Raw genomic sequence first — 22,127 nt, 5'->3', positions numbered from 1 at the left:
TCAATGTTAAACTGGGCAGTTTATTGTGCACAAGAAAGCACCAGCTCCTCCCTCTTCCATGCTTATGTCATCGGCCCTTTAAAGTGATCCCACCGACAGTTGATGGTTAACAAGCTCGCTAGACTGGTCCTGCCTCACTATCATCTTGCTTGACAACCTACGGCAATATTATCCCATATTGGAGTGTAGAGAGCCAGGTGATCCCAACCAGGCACCAATGCAGCGCCTCAACAACCGGTCGGAGAGTCACCTCAGTGGACAGGTGGAGTGTGAGTTGGACAGCTTGGGGAAGGGTTCCTGGGTGAACCAGGGGTACTGTGGCTCTCCTCCACCCATACCTCGGGCTATCAGCACCGTCTACAACCCTCAGCCTCTGTACCCCCAAGGCTCCTTCGACAGCATGTGCAAACTGACCACGCCGAGCCCTTTCCCAACCGAGGTCAAGCCGCAGGAGACAGGTTCCGATAATAAAAAACGCGGTGGATGCTGCTCATTTTTTAAAGGTAGGAATTGGTTCACCACTGTTGGGTTGTTGTTGAATTTTGTATTTGCTTCATTTGAATTATTTTACCTGGCAATGTCATCAAGTTGAAATGATGTACAGACTAATGCTGTGCCGGAAATATTCCCTTCCTTGGCATGTCATGGAAGGAAATGTGTACGGCCTTAAATTAGTATATCTTTTCAGAGTTCTCTGAAATTATGGGATTTTCTTCATTTATGTAGGACTGTGGGGCACGACACTGACTGAGAACACATCGGACAACCGGGAACTGTTTGTTAGGACCACTCTGAGGGAATTACTGGTCTATTTGGTGTTCCTTGTGGACATATGTCTATGTAAGTATGTCAACAATACATGTTTCTTTTTGTTCATGGCTATGTATATTGAGTGAATACACATTTCAATGTAAGGATATGACTGTATGGTAACATGATCATTTCAAGTCTGCCGCTACTGTACATGTGTCTTAAAAACGGACATTCAAACAATAATTCATTTTTTATGACTAACAGTAATTGTGTTATTTGAGGTACTTAGTAAGTGTTCGGGTACAATTCAGGAACAATAAACGTTGTTGCAGGGATTAGCTTGGCATTTTTATGATTTTCTATATAATGCTCTGTTTTGGAAGTCTGACCTGCCCTTTTTGTTGTGTCAGAGTGTGCCAGGTCATGGGTAAGCAAAGCAAACGTACGATCTGTGCCTTGTACATAGATCTAGTAACGATGCAGACTGGTTGACAATAGGCAACACAGACAGAACGTATGCCTTATCTGAGTGTAATCGGCATCTAAATGATCACTGTGCCTTTGGCAAACTGAAACCTGTGTAATGTGTTGATTTATCATCAGCTCTTTCAATCTGCTTTAGAGCCCTATTATAAAACACCCTCCCCCTCCCTTCTGGCTGAAAGGCATTGTCCAGCGGGACATTACGACTGAAAGAAACACAGACAGAGTGCTCCTGCCTTTCACTGATAAGAGCATGGGGCTTAAGCCATTGTTGCTTTGTCTGCAGCAGATTTACATTGTTTGATACGACTATTTGCGTCGCCCCAGTGTGCCATCTCTTCAACAAATGACCTGCTCTAAATCGGTGCCACTTCGACTTCTGTGACGTGATTTGACTTCTGTGATGTGATTTTCACTAAATGACAAATCTTAAATGAGACGCTCTGGCCCGCGTGTCTGTTTCAGACGTTCCTTATCTTGGACTTTTGAGAGGACAACGTGGTCTGACTGAGCCCTGAGCAAAGTCTGATATTATGAATCCATGGCTGGATATAACAATGTCGCTACATGTTGTCTTTCAGTGACATATGGCATGACCAGCTCCAATACCTACTACTACACCAAAGTCATGACAGACCTGTTTGTGCTTACGCCCAGTGGCAGCGGAGTTACGTTTCAGTCCATTAGCAGCATGGCAGACTTCTGGACGGTACGTACCCTCCCTGCTCTAACCCTGCGGAAATATTGAACTGTCTGATATCAACTTGTACCAATACAATCACTTTGATCACGAATAGCACAAATGTGACATAAGTCCATAAGTGACATCAAGATATCAGAAGATAGTAATAATAATACAACATTAAAGGAAATACTAATGCGTTGTTATAAACCAACAAAAATCATAAATGCTTCTACCTGTTCATGCTGTGGCCTACCTACCTCTATTTGAACAGTATGCCCAGGGCCCAATGCTGGACGGCCTCTACTGGACCAAATGGTACAATGACCAGTCCCTACAGAATGGGGACCACTCCTTCATCTACTATGAGAACATGCTGCTCGGGGTACCCAGGATGAGACAGATCAAGGTGATGAACAACTCCTGTAAGGTTCACAAAGACTTCCGCAACGAGATCTCCGGATGCTTTGATGTCTATAATGAGAAGAAGGAGGATGAGGTGGACTTTGGCCTTGTTAACGGAACTGCGTGAGTTCAAATGTTCTTTTCAATGCTTGTTTGTCCTGCCATGGCTGTAGTTGACTCCTATTGCACCATACACTCTTGGAAGAAAAGGTGCCATGTAGAACCTAAAAGGGTTCTTCGGTTGTCCCCATAGCAGAACCCTTTGAAGAACCCTTTTTGGTTCCAAGTGGAACCCATTTGGTTCATGGTAGAACCCTTTTGGGTTCCATGTAGAACCCTTTTCACATAGAACCCAAAAGGGTTCTACCTGAAACCAAAAAGGATTCTCCCTGGACCTAAAAAGGGTTATCCTATGGGGACAGCCGAAGAACCCTTTTGGTTCTTTGGCTGTCTCATGGCAAAGTGTTTGTATGTTTCTTTTTTCAGAACAATTTGGGTGTCAATCAAATAGACATTAAGACAACTTTGAAAAGATTGACTGTAGATCTGAAAGGCCTATGATAAAATACATTCTCTCCTCTATGTCTGCAGCTGGCAATACCACAATGAGAAAGAGATAAAGGGTTCGGCCCACTGGGGTCTGCTGACCACGTACAGCGGTGGAGGGTACTACCAGGACCTGAACAGGACCAAGGAGGAGAGTGCTGAGATCCTGATGGAGATGAATAACAACCTGTGGTTGGACCATGGCACCAGGGCCGTGTTCATCGACTTCTCCACTTACAACGCTAACATCAATCTGTTCTGTGTCATCAGGTAGGGAGAACAGACCACTTCACGCAGTAACGCCACTGTAGACTCTCTCACAAGTTCTCATGTATATTGCCTATAGAAAGTCTACACTCCTTGAACTTTTTTTCACATTTTGTTGTGTTACAAAGTGCAAAAATGTATCCACTCACTACTTACTGCAAGTCGCTCTGGATAAGAGTGGCTGCTAAATGACTCAAATGTAAATGTAAATATATTTAAAAAAAAAAAATTTCATTGATCTACACAAAATACTCCATAATGTCAAAGTGAAAATTAATACAAAATGTAAGAACTAAATATAGTAATTGCATAAGTATTCACCCCCTTTGTTGAGGCAAAATGAAATTAAAATTTGGCTTAATAAATCAAACAAGCATTGATAATGACTCACTCTGAAATAGTAGGGGTTTACATTTAAAAAAAAGTAGAACTACCCCTTCCTCTGTCCCCCATAAAAACAACATATGTCAGGTCTCACAGTCAAGTACTGAATTTGAAGTACAGATTCATTCAACTGTAAAGACCAGGAACATTTTCAAAAACCTTATGAAGAAGGGCAGGGATTGGTAACAATAACAAATCAGACATTGAATATCTCTCTAAGCACGGTCAAGTTAATACTGATGCTGTGGATGATGTATTAAACCACCCAAACACATAAGATAGTCATCCTTCTGAACTGAGCTGCAGGACAGGAGGGAAACTGCTCGGGGATCTCACCATGAGGTCAAATCAAATTGTATTGGTCACATACATGTGTTTAGCAGATGTTATTGCGGGTGTAGCGAAATGCTTGTAAATTGGTGATTTTTAAAACAGCTACAGAGTTCAATGGCTGGGTTAGGAGAAAACTGAGAATGGATCAACAACATTGTAGTGACTTGTAGTGACCTAAATGACTGAGTGAAAAGAATACAAATATACAGAATAAAAATATTCCAAAACATGCATACAGTACCCTTGGAAAGTATTCAGACACCTTTACTTTTTGCACATTTTGTTACGTTACAGACTTATTCAAAAATGTTTTAAATATATTTTTTTTTCATCAATCCACACAATAACAAAGCAAAAGCAGGTTTATAGAAATATTTGCTAATTTAAAAAACTTTAAAAACAGAAATAGCTTATTTATATAAGTATGTAAGCACCTTTGGCAGTGATTACGGAATCGAGTCTTCTTAGGTTTGACACTACAAGCTTGTCACACCTGTATTTGGGTAGTTTCTCCCATTCTTCTCTGCAGATCCTCTCAAGCTCTGTCAAGTTGGATGGGGAGGTCTCTCCAAGTCCGGGCTCTGGCTGGGCCACTCAAGGACATTCAGAGACTTTTCCAAAATCTACTCCTGCATTATATTGGCTGTTTGCTTAGGGTTGTTGTCCTGTTGGAAGGTGAACCTTCACCCCAATCTGAGGTCCTGAGCACTCTGGAGCAGGTTTTCATCAAGGATCTCTCTGTACTTTGCTCCGTTCATCTTTGCCTCGATCCTGACTAGTCTCCCAGTCCCTGCAGCTGAAAAATATCCCCACAGCATGATGCTGCCACCACCATGCTTCACACGGTAGGGATGGTGCCAGGTTTCCTCCAGACATGACACTTGGCATTCAGGCAAAAGAGTTTCCTCCTGGTTTCATCAGACCATTGTTTCTCATGGTCTGAAAGTCTTTAAGGTGCCTTTTGGTAAACTCCAAATGGGCTGTCATGTGCCTTTTACTGAGGAGTGGCTTCTGTCTGGCCACTCTATCATAAAGGCCTGATTGGTGGGGTGCTTCAGAGATGTTTGTCCTCCTGGAAGGTTCTCCCATCTCCACAGAGGAACTCTGGAGCTCTGTCAGAGTGGCCATTGTGGTTCTTGGTCACCTCCCTGACCTGCAGCTCCACCTCCTTCCCACTCTACCATAAATGCCTGATTGGTGGAGTGCTTCAGAGATGGTTGTCCTTCTGGAAGGGTCTCCCATCTCCACATAGGAACTCTGGAGCTCTGTCAGAGTGGCCATCGAGGTTCTTGGTCACCTCCCTGATTCAGAGCTTCAGAGATGGTTGTCCTTCTGGAAGGTTCTCCCATCTCCACAGAGGAACTCTGGAGCTCTGTCAGAGTGGCCATCGGGGTTCTTGGTCACCTCCCTGATTCAGAGCTTCAGAGATGGTTGTCCTTCTGGAAGGTTCTCCCATCTCCACAGAGGAACTCTGGAGCTCTGTCAGAGTGAATCAGGGAGGTGACCTAAAAACTAAGTTATGAGGTTGAAGGAATTGTCCGTAGAGCTCCGAGACAGGATTGTTTCGAGGCACAGATCTGGGGAAGAGTAGCAGAAATTTCTGCAGCATTGAAGGTCCCCAAGAACACAGTGGCCTCCAACATTCTTAAATAGAAGAAGTTTGGAACCACCCAAACTCTTCCTAGAGCTGGCCGCCCGGGGGAGATCAGGGAGGTGACCAAGAACCCTGATAAGAACCTTGGTCAGGTGTGAAAATACAGGTTTGAAAAGCTCTTATGAGACTTACCCAAGAAGACTCACAGCGGTAATCGCTGCCAAAGGTGTTTCTAACGTGTTGACTCAGGGGAGGGAATACCTATCTACTCAATGTATATTAGTGTTTCATTTTCCATTCCAAATTTTTTTTATTACATTTTTCATCCACTTTAACTTTACAGAGTATATTGTGTAGATCATTGACAAAAAAAGACAATTAAATCCATTTTAAACCCACTTTATAACACAATAAATTGTGAACAAATCCAAAGTGAGTGTAGACTTTCTATAGACACTGTATATGGTGTCCATATAAGGACTGTGTCAGGTGACTTTGGATGTCTTCCGTGGATGTCCAAATATCGACATTATACATGTATTCTTTCAAAAATGACCAGTGGTTAAAAGTGATTCCCTTTTCTGCAGGTTATTGGTTGAATTTCCGGCCACTGGTGGAGCGATACCCTCATATCAGATTAGAACGGTGAAGCTGATTCGTTACATCACCTACTGGGACTACTTCATCATTGGCTGTGAGATGGTGTTCTGCCTGTTCATCCTCTACTACATTGTGGAGGAGATCCTTGAGCTCCCGAATCCATGGGTTCTCCTACTTCAGCAGTATCTGGAACACTCTGGATGTGGTTGTCATACTGGTGAGAGGACAGGCTGAAACATCATTCTCAATCAAAGCACTCAGTAACACAAGAATCGCATCAGTCACATATCAACCAGTGGTGGCTGGTGAGCTACATAGCTGAGGAGGATGATTGATGCTGATTTACGAGTTATGATAAACCTAACCTGAACCTCACACAAATCTGTTTTTCCACAGCTTGCCATTGTCGCAATCGTCTTCAATGTTTTTCGCACCATTAAAGTGGACAAATTACTTGGTAAACTCTTAGAACAACCTGGCATTTATGCAGACTTTGAATTTCTTGCATTCTGGCAAACACAATACAACAACATGAATGCAGTGAACTTGTTCTTCGCTTGGATCAAGGTAGATTACTTCTTTCTTCCTCAGAATGTATCAATACTTGAATGCATTTCATTTCATTGTTGACAGTGCCCAAAGTTTGACTCCTTCTGTTCTTGCCTCTAGGTTTTCAAGTACATCAGTTTCAATAAGACTATGACTCAGCTGTCTTCTACTCTGGGCCGCTGTGCCAAAGACATCATGGGATTCGCCATTATGTTCTTCATCGTGTTCTTTGCATACGCTCAGCTTGGCTACTTGCTCTTTGGTACGGAGGTGAAATCCTTCAGCACCTTCGTCAAGTGCATGTAAGAGAGCACCAAAAATAGTTATTTTTCTCATAAATAAATAACAATCCAACACCCACGCAAGAAATTGGCCAGATTTTGAAAACAGTATCGATCAATTACTCTAATTGGTTTCCTTTTTCTCTGTAGCTTTACACAGTTCCGGATTATTCTTGGAGATTTTGATTATGATGCCATTGAACGTGCCAACAGAGTCCTGGGGCCAATCTATTTCGTCACCTATGTGTTCTTTGTCTTCTTTGTGCTGCTTGTAAGTTGAACTGAACAAAATACTTTCTACTAGATTTTCGAAGTGTAAACTACACCTTGCCATCTTATGTTCATGGAATTTCTTCCCTAGAACATGTTTCTGGCTATCATCAACGACACATATTCTGAGGTCAAGGAAGAGCTGTCATCCCAGAAGGATGAGCTGCAGATTACTGACATCATCAAACAGGTAAACAGGTATATATTATACCAATGTAAGATGGCATATGATACAAATCAGAATATAAAATATACACTGAGTATACAAAATACAAAAACATTAAGAACACCTGCTCTTTCCATGACAAACTGGCCAGGGTAATCCAGGTGTGATGCCTTATTGTTGTTAAATCCACTTCAATCAGTGTAGATGAAGGGGAGGAGACAGGTCAAAGAAGGATTTTTAACCCTTCAGTCAAATGAGACATGGGTTGTGTGTGTGTGCCACTCAAGAGGGTGAATGGGCAAGACAAAAAGTTTAAGTGCCTTTGAACAAGGTATGGTAATAGTGCTAGGTGCACCAGTTTGTGTCAAGAACTGCAACGCTGCTGGGTTTTTCACGCCAAACTGTTCCCCGTGTGTTTCAAGAATGGTCCACCACCCAAAGGACATCCAGCCAACTTGACACAAATGTGGAAAACGTTGCAGTCGACATGGAATGCTTTTGACACCTTGTAGAGTCCATTCCCCTACGAATTGAAGCTGTTCTGAGGGCAAAGGGGGAGATGCAACTCAACAATGTTACTAATGTTCGCTATACTCAGTGTATATGACATGTGCAAAAAAAAACATGCATACATTTTTGTGTTTCAGAGCTACATGAAGACCTTTATGAAATTGAAATTGAAAAAGGAGAAGATATCCGATGTTCAGAAAGTACTACGATCTGGCTCAAACCAACTAGAATTCAAAGACTTTAGAGAAACTCTGAAAGAGTAGGTCACTATACTCTCTGACAGAAGAAAAATCCGTAGTCATAAATCAATAGCGTTCAGATTCTAGTCCATACTCTCCTCTCGTCTTAACCCTACAGGTTGGGACATGCCGACCATGAGATATCTGAAGCTTTCTCCAAATTCGACCATGATGGAAACCAAATTCTAGACCAAGAGGAGCAAGAAAGGATGAAGAGGGAGCTGGAGGAGAAGAGGGTTAGTGGACTTGGCTAAATGAGCAATTTAACCTAACCCTTCTGCTATTCATATGATAAAAGAAATCCATTCGTGCATTTTCTCATGTCATTATCCTCAGGATGCTCTTAGTGCCGAGCTCAACAACCTTGGAAAAAACTATGGGAATGGATCTCTGGAGAAATCCACGATGGATATAGATGAGCATGGCAAGCCAAGTAACACTCTGGTGGAGCAGGAGGACTTCCAGAGGTGTGTTGAATATTTGCATTGAGTATAACGCAGGGTAATCTCGGCTCCCAGAACAAAATCAGATAGGCTATCAAGAGAGACTAAGCTCAGGAAACTGATACCATTTACAAAGATGGACACTTTGTAAAAAAATATGTCCAAACAAACATCTACGTACGTGCACCATGAATGACTCCCAATTGGCTTGTGTCATATGAGATCCACAACCTTTTTTATAATCTTATGAAACATCAAGAGCTGGTTACATACTGAGGTCGAGATGTAAACTGTACATGCATTATAGTTGTCAGACAACAATTATCTTTAAAATGAGACTCTAGAAATACACTACATGAACGGAATAATGTGGACACCTGCTCGTCAAACATCTAATTTCAAAATCATTGGCATTAATATGGAGTTGGCCTACCTCTTTGCTGCTATAACAGCCTTCACTCTTCTGGGAAGGTTTTCCACTAGATGTTGGAACATTGCTGTGGTGTCTTGCTTCCATTCAGCCACAAGAGCTCCCCAGTAAGGTCATTCTTCTGCCAATGTCTGTCTATGGAGATTGCATGGCTGTGTGCTCAATTTTATACACCTGTCAGCAACGGGTAAGGCTGAAATAGACAAATCCACTAATTTGAATGAGTGTCCACATACTTTTGTATCTATGGTGCATCAGAGGAAGTAAATATCAAACCACACATCCATGCCGTTATGTCCAGCATTACACCATTTTTATTGTGTACCATCTACTCTAATGGCAATTATTTTTCCTCTATTCCGTCAAAGGTTGGTCAGACAGGTTCTCCAACTAGATCACTCAGTAGCTGCTATCATGACCAAGATGGATATAGTCACAGAGAAACTGGAACTGCAGGAGAGCAACAGGACTAATGGGAAGGAGACAATGGGAAAACCAAGTGTGGCCAAAAACTATGTGAGAATGTTTGGAATTCAATTAAGCTTTCTGTGTTGAGCAAGTTTGATATTCAACTAAGTTTCCTGCTCGGGTATTCGATCAGGTTTTCCGTCTCGAGCATGTTTGGTATTCAATTAGGTTTTCGGTGTTGAACAATCACATTTTCGGTCTTGAACATGTTTGGTATTCAACCAGGTTGTCTGTCATGCATTTTTGGTATTTATTCAATAAAGTTTGCAAGAGTTGACCACTTGTTTACTGTACATTTCCCCAGAACGAAAAATCAGCTTCGGATGGGAATGTTATGGTATATCTGGAAAGAGGGACTAGGGCTGAGATGGCACCCTGGAGATCAACCATTCCTGCAGGAAGTGCCCCCTATGATCGTCCTGGGACAGGCTGGACAATGGCCAACAGCCACATGTGAAGCATATTTAACTGACTTAAAGGCAATGGTGAATGGCTTAACAGGTTATTAACACTTCAATTCGTGTTCAAAATTCTGCTATATAGTGTACATGTATTCCATTTTAGTCAGAGAGAGGGAGGATAAGTTAATGTAACATGGAACTTTATATATTAATTGTACTGTCCATACATTTGTGCTGGGCTTTGTGACTGATGTGTTAATCTTGTTTGTTGTCGATGCCATTTCTAAAAACAATTTTATCTTCTGAGTTTGTGTATAAGACAAAAGTTAAATGTATATGTACAATATTCTATACTATATAAGTACTCCCTCCACCTTGCACCTGACTTAATGTGCATAATTCCTAAATATACAGGAACTTCTAAATTGAGTATAAGTGCTTTAATATTGACAAGCGTCCCTTTGAACATGCAACTAAGACTATTTATCTTTTGACTACTTTATATGTGTTTAAATCTAGAATATTCTTTAAAATGAGATAGGTGTGTATATATATATAGACCTCCTGTAAATATCTAGACTCGCCTCAATTCAAAGCTGTTGCTTGTTGTATCTGTTGTACATAACTACTCAATGAAGTGTCTCTCAATGTTTCTGAATAAAGTCAGATAGTAAGATTGCTTTTCCTTCTTAATCTTTTACCCCGTGAGGGCTAATCATAACACGTTACAACCACTGTTTGACTACTTTTCAGATTACACTATAACAATGTATAGTGTAAGTCATTATAAATGCTTATGTTGATACATGAAAATGTTGACATTTATTCATGAAACTTTACTTTATATGCTTCCTTTCTTTACAATTGCTTTTCTGTTTTCCCAACTCAAATCCATCTCTCTTGCCCAATATAGTCTTTAAAGAAAATATATATTTGTTCCTTCTTCAATTCCAAAACACTTAATTACTTAATATAGCCACATCTAAATTTACAGGCATTAAGAATATAATAGAAGAACAAAACTATTCCAGTAGGTGAAGGGATCGATGTATGTGGGCCGCAAAATCTTCCAATGAAATAAAATATACCTTTCATAGAAGTAAAAATCAGAATAAGACCCTCGATATTTGAATGAGTATCGAGCTCATCAAGTGCACTTTCACCACCCTGTGAAGTTAATCATAATTGATTTAATCTGCAGCCTGAAAAAAACAGCTTGTTTTCCCGAGTCGTAGTGGGAGGACCACAAGTTACTTCGATATGATGGTTATTGTATCAATATTTGCACATAGAGGCGTTCCCACTGCCATTTCTCGCATAATAAACTGTACCGACATTCGTTCGTTGAACGAAGGAATTGTCTGTCGGCATTTCTAACATTGTAACGGCATATCCTGTTTCCATCATCCCGGTCGTGACTTTTTTCATGCGTCATGTAATTCATGCGCATGAAATGGTTGGATGGAAACCTGGTTTCTGATTCATATGCCAGTGCTTTCTACGTTCTCTTGGAGTGCAGTTGGCACCAATAATGTATATAAACCCTGGATTGCCAATGCTATGTATTGGCCAATGAGATGTTTTGAAGCCACCCGTCAGGCATATTGGCACTCCCAAAAAAGAAGCAGTCCTCCATAGGATTTAATGGAATTCTACAATATTTCAATTAAATGTTTCAAGGACATCAAAAATTGGACATCCAGAGTGCATCAAACATGATTTAGAGCTTGTTTATGGAAAAGTGCTTATTTCTGTATTTCCATGTTGCAACTTGCTGAAAACTGTCTACAGTGTTTTCATAACATCTCGAATAAACATAAATGTTTTGTTTTGAATCCAGAGTGCATCAAACGTGATTTAGAGCTTGTTTATGGAAAAGTGCTTATTTCTGTATTTCCAGGTTGCAACTTGCTGAAAACAGTCTACAGTGTTTTCATAACATCTCAAATAAACATAAATGTTTGTTTTTTTATCCAGAGTGCATCAAACATGATTTAGAGCTTGTTTATGGAAAAGTGCTTATTTCTGTATTTCCATGTTGCAACTTGTTGAAAACTGTCCACAATGTTCATTTAATCTCAAATAGACAGCACAGCAAAAATTGGACATCCAGAGTGCATCAAACATGATTTAGAGCTTGTTTATGGAAAAGTGCTTATTTCTGCATTTCAATGTTGCAACTTGCTGAAAACAGTCTACAGTGTTTTCATAACATCTCGAATAAACATAAAATGTTTTTTTTAATCCAGAGTGCATCAAACGTGATTTAGAGCTTGTTTATGGAAAAGTGCTTATTTCTGTATTTCCATGTTGCAACTTGCTGAAAACAGTCTACAGTGTTTTCATAACATCAACATTTTTTTATCCAGAGTGCATCAAACATGATTTAGAGCTTGTTTATGGAAAAGTGCTTATTTCTGCATTTCAATGTTGCAACTTGCTGAAAACAGTCTACAGTGTTTTCATAACATCTCAAATAAACATAACAAAAAATAGTTTTATCCAGAGTGCAGCAAACATGATTTAGAGCTTGTTTATGGAAAAGTGCTTATTTCTGTATTTCCATGTTGCAACTTGCTGAAAACTGTCCACAATGTTCATTTCATCTCAAATAGACAGCACAGCAAAAATTGGACATCCAGAGTGCATCAAACATGATTTAGAGCTGGTTTATGGAAAAGTGCTTATTTATGCATTTCAATGTTGCAACTTGCTGAAAACAGTCTACAGTGTTTTCATAACATCTCGAATAAACAAAATGTTTTTTTTTAATCCAGAGTGCATCAAACCTGATTTAGAACTTGTTTATGGAAAAGTGCTTATTTCTGTATTTCCATGTAGCAACTTGCTGAAAACAGTCTACAGTGTTTTCATAACATCAACATTTTTTTATCCAGAGTGCATCAAACATGGGACTCGTCTAAAGTCAGAACGTCTATGTGCCAACTTCTGTTTGTAAAATCCAAAATCTTTGGGCTACAAACTAATGTGACCCCACTTGTCACAATGTTCTCCGATTTGCCCTACGTTCCCCACAAGTGTCACAGGACTAATCTGAAGGTAACCGGAACTGAATCAAATGATAGATTATTTAACCTGGGACCTCTCGCAACCTATTCCATAATCATACACCTATACCAACGATCCGTTTGGTCAAAGAATTTTCACTTTCCACAAAAATGACGGTCAAGATATGAGTCGATGTCTCCTTGTTGCTACTGAGCTGCATATAGCATTGATGGTATAGTGGTGAGCATAGCTGCCTTCCAAGCAGTTGACCCGGGTTTGATTCCTGGGCAATGCAGAGCATGAGGAATTCATTCCTTTTAGGGGCTGGATGTCATTTCAAGTGTATTACATTTGAATCATTATCCTTGTTCGTGGGACGTCAGAATTGCTCCAACATTCTGCAGGTTATCTAAAATAATAAATGTTGTGCGACGTTGAACCAACAAGTGCATATGAAAATTGATTTGCAGTCCATCGCCTAAACCATTCAGCCACCTTGTCCTGCGCCCAAGAGGTGATAGTTGGCGTTCCGACCAGTGACCCAAGATCTACCTGTCTGAGCTTGTTAAAGGATCTGCAAAAGGGCTCATCCAGGATCTCTCGCACCCTTAGCGAGAATCATACCCCTAGACCAACGAGCCCTATATCCCCAATTTTTTGTTGTTGCTTTCTGCAGCAATGACAGTGAAGATATCGATTGACGTGTCTACGGTGCTTGGAATGATTGAACATCATGTGAGTGTTTTGTGATATACTTTTGATCATAACAGTCTTCCAAACTGTTGACCAGGCTTCAGTTCAAATCTTCTGTAGTTCATCTGCTGTGTCGTTCACATTCTGTCTTCTTCAGTCACGACAGAAAACTGGTGACGAGTGTTGACAAATGAATAAAGAGCAAAATGAGAGATCAATTCATTTTTAAAGAGAAAATGAAAAACTAAGACATCAAAAAGAATGGAACTAATTTATTTTTGAGTCAAATGACGCAAAGGTACATGAATCAAAGTAAATGCATGGAAAAAAATACCCATTCAAATTGATCAGTTTTCAACTAGAGAGATTGTGACGCATCGTATCTGTCTCAATCCTCCATAACTGCTTAATGTTACACCTCCATATCTGCAGTGGAAGATGGTGGACCTAGAGTGGTGTTTGTCAAACCATGAGACATACCTATGATCGGTCTTCTCACAAAAACGTCTCTAGCTTCAGTACAGTTTGACCTACAAATTTGTATGACCACTCTCTGGAAAGGGGTGTGTGTGTTTGTCTGTCTCTCTCTCTCTGTCTCTCTGTCGCTGTGTCTCTGACCTTCTCTTTATCCACAGCCCTCGAAAACTTGGAAGAGTGGGTTCCGGGAGCACCCACGGGGAACCCGGCCTAGAGTGCACAGAGTGTGTCTCGGCCCCGACCTCTGACTTGCATACGACTCTGGTTTCTCTTCATTACGCACAAGCCATTCGCCTTTTACTAAAGACTTCCGTGGAGAGGAACACTTACGAATTCAACATATTTTTGGAGGGGCTTTGCTTCTTGCAGAGCCCACTATCTTGTTTCAAGAGAAATTGACAGAGGTGGGCCAGGATAGAGACTTAAAGACACATTAGCGACTTTTTCCAAAAAACACCTGCCTGTCTGCCTGTCTGTCGCCGGCCGGGGAAACGGTGGGTGGGGAGGGAGGGAGGAGCCGGCTTTTGCCAACCCGCTGAGTTATGTCGAGACCCCCGGGGGCCCGGCGGTTGCAGGGTTCCATTTGTGGGTTATCGCTTCTCGGCCTTCCGGCTAAGACCAAGCTTGACACCGAGGTGTCCCACAGCTCGCCTAGCCGGAAGCCGAAGGTCGGAGGGAAGTTTTGTTGTTTTTTAAGATTTTGATTTTGTCCTTTTCCTGTAACAGAGGCTTCTTTTTTTAAGAGAGCTTTTTTCTGAATAATGGCGGAAGATATTCCAAAAAGATCGGTCCCAGGTATTGGGTTAGCAAATACGGTGAGATTTGCGTGGAGCAACAAGGAGATGGAGCCTGTCGGGAGAGAGACTTTCGGGAGGACGATTGTGATCAGTATACTGAAACTGGAGGTAAAGGACGTACTATGTTTGCAGGGTAACCCCATAGAGAAGGCCTACGATGTAACTTTTTACACAGAAGCCATGCATGATGAGATCATGAAGAAGGCGAGAGCTGTGGGAGGGAAGAGGCCCATGAGTTTCTATGACGTCAAAAGTTTGGCAAAGAACAATTTCAGGATGGTGACGGTCAATATTTATAACCCTCACGTTAAGGACGAGGATGTAAGAGCTTTCTTGGGAAGATATATGGACAGGGTCTCCTCCCCTATGCTCCTCAGGGACTCCCTGGGGTTCTGGAATGGGAAGAGAGGATTCCAGGCCCTTCTCAGGGAGGACCCGGGGGGTCTGGGTTGATACCTTCATCTTCCGCCCATGTTCTCCCTGGGGGCTGACAGGGGGACTTTGTACTACGCACGTCAATCCCCATTCTGCAGGTGCTGTATGGCCTACGGCCATGTCCTCGCCTCGTGCAGCACAAAGAAATGTAGATTTTGCAGATCTGCTGAGCACGAGGCGAAGGACTGTGACGAGCCCAAGGCGTGCCACGGGTGTGGCTCGTCAGCACACCTGTGGCGGGAGTGCCCGGCTCGTCAAGGGTCATACGCGTCTGCAGCTGGAGGGGGAGCAGGGGTGGGGGATCGGGGACGAAGAGGAAGAGGGGGTCCAGAAACAGGATCAGGCCCAGAAGGAAAGATGACAAGGAAGGAGGAGGGGGCGAAAGAGGCACAGAAAGAAGGGAAAAGGAGCGAGAAGGATGGAGCAGAAGGAGAGGGGGGGCAGAAGGCGGAAGGAGGAAACGGAGTGGAGAGGCAGAAGAAGGCGACAGAGGAGAGAGACGAGGAGGGGGACGGCGCAGCAACAAGAACAGAGGGAGAGGTGGAACAGGGAAAAGTAGTAAGGGAATGTGGGGATAGTGACATGTCAAGTGCTCGGGTGGAGGAAATGAGGGGGATGGTCGAGGAGCTGGCGGGGAAGGGGGGCGGTGTCCCTCTTTTGTCTCCTTTGCCGCCTACACAGAAGAAGAAAGCGAAGAGGAAGGGGCCCGTTATAGAAGGAAAGAAAGGGGGGAGGCAAAGAGACAGATGGGGGAAAAGGTGGTTAAGGCGGGGGAAACATCCGGGACCTTGTTGGCCTCTTTGGATTCTGGGGCGCCAGGGGAACTGGATCCACCAAGTGGGGCACTGGAGTGGGAACCTGGGGGTTCGCAGTCCATTTGTGATGACACAAAGTCCCCTTTTTACTGCCCAGCAAGCGGGGGGGACAGGAGAAATGGAGGATTTGGGTGGCCAAGGCAGGATGCAGGGCATCGGGGTGGCGAACACCTAACCTGGATCCTGGATTGGGTTGATGGAGGGAGACAGGGGGGGCGTCACAAGAGGGAAAGACATCCCTGCTGGAGGAGATGGAGCAGGGGAGCATCGGGTGAGCCTCTTTTATTTGGGTGTTTTGGGAGAAAGAGTTTTGTATTGGTTTAATTTAAAATTAATATTTCTGTTTCCTTTCTTAGTTTAAATGTTAGGGGGTTAAGGGACTATGTTAAAAGGAGGGCAGTGTTAAGTTTTTTAGATGGGGTAGGATTTGATTTTTGTTTCTTACAGGAGGTTCACCTGAGGGATGGAGGGGATGTTGAGAGGTTTAGGAGGGAGTGGGTAAAGGGAGATTCATTGTGGGGCATAGGTGGGGTGCACTCGACGGGGGTAGGGATTTTGTTCGGGAATAAGGAGGTTAAATTAGAGGGCACTTTTTTGGTAATGCAGGGTAGAGTTTTGGGGGTTGATGTCAAGTATAGGGAGATTAGATATAGGTTATTTGGGGTGTATGGGCCACAGTTGGCGGCAGACAGGAGGGAGATGGTGGACTGTCTGGCGCCCCTGTGTGTTACTAACAGGCACTTGGTGATAGGGGGTGATTTCAACATAGATTTAGGGGTAGGGGGGGATAGTAGTGCAGGCGCCATCACCGGGCTAATGGTTTGCCATGGTCTGGTTGATGGTGGCCTGCACACTGCTCCGGCAATGGTCGGTCCTACATGGCGCAACTCCAGGGGGGTTGCGCGGAGGCTCGACTACATTTTTGTATCCAGGTCTTTGGGTCAGTTGTCTGGGCGACTGTTGCCTGTGTTCTTTTCAGATCATGACGGGGTGCTCCTGCAGGTGGGGTCGCCAGTCTGCCTCTTCGGTAGGTAGGGGGTACTGGATGAGCAAGATTTTGTTAATGCAGTTACAGGGGTGTTTCGGGGGGCTTGAAGGCCTCCGGCCCATGTGTGAGGGGGTGTTAGAATGGTGGGATTTAGTAAAGGTAAGGATTAGGGCCTTTATTATAGGATATGATAAGAGGAAAAAAAGGGAGGAAAGGAGGGAGGTGGATCATATCCAAAGGTTGCTCGAACTCAAGTACGAGGCAGGCAACCTCGGTGGGTCGATTGACTGGGAGAGAACCACAGCCCTGAAGGCGCAGCTCAGGGAGCTGCAGGAGCAGAAGGCTCGAGCTTTCCTGGAGCGTGCACATAGTGGCTTTTTAGAAAATAATGAGACTTGTTCCGCTATGTTCTTTAAGTCGGTTAGGGCAAGGCAGAGTAGGAAGGTAATGCATGGATTTAGAATAGAAGATGGTAGTGTAGTAAGTAAACCAGAGGAGATGGTCAGGGTGACAACTGATCATTTCCGAGGTTTATTTAAGGAAAGGGAAATAGATGTAGAGCAGGGAAATGTGTTTTTAGAACACTTGTCCCGGCGGTTGCCGGAGGACATTAGAGACGTGATGGAGGCCCAGATCTCACTAGAAGAGGTTGAGAGCGCTCTTAGGAGGATGGGAAAAGGGAAGGTGCCTGGGATGGATGGGCTGCCGGCTGAGTTTTACCTCAAGTTTTGGGGTATACTTGGACCGGTGGTACTCGAAGTCTTGAAGGCCATCCTCGAGACGGGTGTCCCGGGGGGTTCAATGGTAGTCGGTGTGCTGTCACTTCTTTACAAGAAGGGGGACGCAACAGACCGTGGCAACTGGCGGCCATTGACCATGCTGTGTGTAGAGTACAAGTTGCTTGCAAAGGTCTTAGCGGACCGGTTGCACACAGCTCTTCCCTACGTCGCCCACGAGGATCAGACATGCGGGGTAGAGGGACGCTCAATTAGATGGAACCTTCAGTTGATCAGGGACTCCATCGCCTGGGTTGAAGATAGAGGTCTGCCTTTAATGGTAGCAGCGCTTGATCAGGCGAAAGCCTTTGATCGCGTGTGTAGATCTTTTCTATTCAGGGTATTAGGTAGATTAGGATTTGGGGAGAAGTATATAGGATGGATAAACGGTCTCTTGGGTGACGTTTTTGACCTCTCGTCTGGGGTCAGGCAGGGGTGCCCGCTCTCGGCACTCCTCTTCGTTCTGTACATGGACCCTCTGGAGGCTGCCATTAGGGCAGACACAGGGGTGGAGTGCTTGTTGATTCCTGGGAGCGGTGGGCTGCGTGTTAAGATGACGCAGTACGCCGACGACACTTCCTTGCTGCTATGCAAGGACTCGTGCCTGACAAGGTCCCTTGCCATCATTGGGGATTTCACCCGAGCGTCGGGGGCAGTTCTGAATCATGCAGTCTTCCGTTAAGTTTTTCGGAAGATGGCGCGGTAGGACGGATGTGCCCGGGGGGTTTTCTCTCTCTGTGAAGGGGCCCTGAGGATTCTTGGGGTCCATTTTGAGACCTCCGGCTCAGCGACGCTGAACTGGAACATGGGTATCGCAGTGGTACAGAGGAAGCTAGCAATGTGGAAGGCTAGGTCTTTGTCTTTCATAGGTAAGGTCCTGGTCCTAAAGGTGGATGTATTGCCATCTCTTTTGTATTTGGCATACATCTACCCATTGCCGGCTTGTCTGAGGAGGCCTCTAGTGAGGCTTGTGTTTCAGTTCATGTGGGGTGGCAGGTACGAGTGGGTCGCCAGGGCACGCATGCTCTATCCCATCGGGGAGGGAGGTACGGGGGTACCAAATCTCCCCCTCAAGCTGGACACAATTTTTGTGTCCTTTGTATTGACTGAACTGGCTCATCCGGTGATACACCCGTCCGGTTACCTCCTGCGGGTATTCTTCTCGTACCAAGCGAGAAGCGTAATGGTGTGGTCTAACACGGGTCCTCGGGCAGAACAGCTGCCGTGGCACTTTGGCCATGCGGCCAAGTGGCTGCGTGCGCACCCCGAGGTTGAAGTTGCCCGAGTAGGTTTAGATCACAGGCACCTGTACGAGGAGGTCAGGCAGGCAGGGAGTCCTGCGCCTGAAGCGGGCATCTCGGAAGTGGTCTGGGAGGGAGTGCAGGCGCGGGGCCTGGACAACAGGCTCAAGGACCTGAATTGGTTGAGCCTCCACAAGTGCGTGCTGGTACGGTCCATCATGTCCCGGCATAGCTTGGCGCGATCCCCCACCTGCCCAAGCTCTGCTTGTGGCAGGGAGGAGACTGTGTGCCATGTTTTTTTGGGACTGTGCCTTTGCCGGAGCAGTATGGGCTAGGGCACAAGTGTTGTTAGGTAAGGTAAGAGGGGATTTTGTTGTGATGTGGGCAAGGTTAGAGAGAGGTGTAGGGAAAGCGAGAGGGACTGATAGGGATAGTTTTCTGCTCTGGCTTCTCATGAGTCTCTTTAAAAGGGGGCTGTGGGAAGCCAGGCAGAACTTGGTCAAGACAGGGAGAGATTGGGGGGTGGAAGGGATAGTGAGGAGGGTGGAAGGAGATGTAAGGGGGAGGATGAAGAGGTTGGAGAGGAAGTGGGGGCAGCATGCGGCACGGGAGAGGTGGAAAGGGGGTTTAGGGCTGGTAGTGATTTAGTTTTTTGCAAGGGAATTAGATTAGGGACGGGGAGATAGGGAAAGGTATTGGTTAGGTATGACGGGGAGGGATGATGCTCCCCTGAGTTTTTTGTTTTGGTATGTGGGTACTTTGTTAATTAAAAATGCCATTATTTCAGTTTGAAAGAAAATTATGATTTTGGTTTGTATTAATGAATGGCATTGTGAGTAATAAATTATTTTTCTAAAAAAAAAAAAAAAAATCTGTTCTTAACAGTGTAATATCCGATACGTCCCCCATCGGGGGACTACATATTAAATGGATTTTTCGAACAGGGAGTCTGAAATGGGGCTTGCTCCGCCCGCTCCACGCATCGACCCGGTATTGCAGTACCTCCAGGAACGGTGCAACACTTTTCTCCCATTGTCAAGGAAAAATACTCATTCACAAAGCTATGTAAACAGCTAGCTAGCTAGTAGAAGAAGAGAAGGAAATAAACATTCAAACTGAAAAGCGAAGCGCTCTTCGATGGGGTCCCCCGTTTCCCGCCATTTTTTTTAAATAAAAAATTGGGCCAGGATTGTGTGTGTGTGTGTGTGTGTCTCTCTCTCCTTCTCTTTATCCACAGCCCTCGAAAACGATGCGTGGAGCGGACGGAGCAAGCCCCATTTCCGACTCCCTGTTCGAAAAATCCATTTAATATGTAGTCCCCCGATGGGGGACGTATCAGATATTAAACTGATAAGAACATATATTTTTTTTAAATAAAATATATTTATTTACAATCAAAACCAAACAATAATAATCCAAAATTAATTCAACTTAAACTATACAATTCCAACAAACTGCAAATAATCATCCAAAAGTTCAACTTTTCCCCTGATGCCTTCAGATGGATGAAATCATACCTTGAAGGCAGAACTCAGTGTGTCAGAGTGAGCAATGAGCTGTCGCCCACTCGTAGCTATGATGTGGGCTTGCCCCAAGGGCCAATACTGGGGCCCCTCCTGTTCAGCCTGTACATTAATGATCTGCCTTCTGTCTGTACTGGGTCTGAAGTTCAAATGTATGCAGATGATACAGTGATATATGTGCATGCAAAGAGCAAACAACAAGCTGCACAAGAACTCACTACTGTAAGGGTCCAGGTTACAAAGTGGCTCAGTGACTCGTGTTTGCATCTCAATGTGAAAAAAACTGTTTGCATGTTCTTCACAAAGAGGGCAACAGATGCTACTGAGCCAGATGTCTATGTGTCAGGGGAGAAGCTCCAGGTGGTATCCGATTTTAAGTACCTTGGCATCATACTTGATTCCAACTTCTCTTTTAAAAAGCATGTGAAAAAGGTAATTCAAATAACTAAATTCAATCTAGCTAATTTCCGATTTATACGAAATTGTTTGACTACAGAGGTAGCAAAACTGTACTTCAAATCTATGATACTCCCCCACTTAACATACTGCTTGACTAGTTGGGCCCAAGCTTGCTGTACAACATTAAAACCTATTCAGTCTGTCTACAAACAGGCTCTCAAAGTGCTTGATAGGAAGCCCAATAGCCATCATCATTGTCACATCCTTAGAAAATATGAGCTCTTGAGTTGGGAAAATCTTGTGCAATACACCGACGCATGTCTTGTATTCAAGATCCTTAATGGCCTGGCTCCCCCTCCACATTTTTGTTAAACAGAAAACCCAGACATATGGCAGCAGATCCACAAGGTCTGCCATGAGAGGTGACTGTATAGTTCCCCTAAGGAAAAGCACCTTTAGTAAATCTGCATTCTCTGTGAGAGCTTCCCATGTCTGGAATACACTGCCATCAGACACACATAACTGCACCACATATCACACTTTCACAAAATGCTTGAAGACATGGCTAAAGGTCAATCAGATTTGTGAACATGGTCCCTAGCTGTGTGTTGCCGCTTTCCATGTTGTCTGTTGTCTGTAGCTTGTGAGGTGTGGAAACACTTTGTTGCTTTTATGAATTTTGTCTTGCTGCTTTTTGTTCTATGTTGCTCTGTCTGTATGCTATGTCTTGCTTGTCCTATGTTGCTATGTCTATGGTGCTTATTGTCTATATTGTAAATGTTTTTAACAACCTGCCCAGGGACTGCAGTTGAAAATTAGCCGGCTGGCTAAAACCGGCACTTTTACTGAAACGTTGATTAATGTGCACTGTCCCTGTAAAAATAAAATAAACTAAACTAAACTAAAACTAATAAACTATAACCAAATCCAAAACAACAATCAATAATCTTCCGTAATTTCATCAAATTAACTCTCCACCATCAATAACATACAAATGGTCATTCCAAAACTGCTAAACTATATCCATATCCAAAAACCAATTACCAATAGCCTACAAAATATCCAAACCCCCTATAATAACGACAAAATCTCACCCAGTGCTCCCCTTCTCTATCCCGTCTAACTGTGACCCTACTTTATTCCCATCTCCCACCCCCCCCTGAACACAGC

The 22,127-nt window shown here is 43.7% G+C and overlaps 1 protein-coding gene, 1 non-coding gene and 2 pseudogenes across 2 annotated transcripts; 3 read left to right on the top strand and 1 right to left on the bottom strand.

Annotated features, from left to right (window-relative positions):
• Positions 1–217: 217 nt before the first annotated feature.
• pkd2l1 (polycystic kidney disease 2-like 1) lies at positions 218–10,382 on the top strand. Its single transcript, XM_046357719.1, is given in 16 exon segments — positions 218–458; positions 727–840; positions 1,818–1,945; positions 2,193–2,446; positions 2,915–3,139; positions 6,035–6,200; positions 6,202–6,264; positions 6,444–6,614; positions 6,717–6,898; positions 7,028–7,148; positions 7,239–7,337; positions 7,961–8,082; positions 8,181–8,298; positions 8,399–8,529; positions 9,304–9,451; positions 9,708–10,382. Coding segments are annotated over 16 exon segments (2,436 nt in total). The 3' UTR covers positions 9,861–10,382.
• A 3,857-nt stretch (positions 10,383–14,239) lies between these two features.
• On the top strand, positions 14,240–14,356 carry LOC124042373. Its single transcript, XR_006840129.1, has one exon. It is a non-coding gene; the product is annotated as a U5 spliceosomal RNA (small nuclear RNA).
• A 5,522-nt stretch (positions 14,357–19,878) lies between these two features.
• Positions 19,879–20,059, top strand: LOC124042369 (annotated as a pseudogene).
• A 220-nt stretch (positions 20,060–20,279) lies between these two features.
• Positions 20,280–20,419, bottom strand: LOC124042370 (annotated as a pseudogene).
• Between the last annotated feature and the right edge of the window lie 1,708 nt (positions 20,420–22,127).

This window comes from Oncorhynchus gorbuscha, linkage group LG08 (assembly GCF_021184085.1).
Source record: "Oncorhynchus gorbuscha isolate QuinsamMale2020 ecotype Even-year linkage group LG08, OgorEven_v1.0, whole genome shotgun sequence".
NCBI classification, from domain to species: Eukaryota; Metazoa; Chordata; class Actinopteri; order Salmoniformes; family Salmonidae; genus Oncorhynchus; species Oncorhynchus gorbuscha.
Note: the sequence above shows the minus strand (reverse complement) of the source record. Positions and strands in the feature narration are given on the sequence as shown.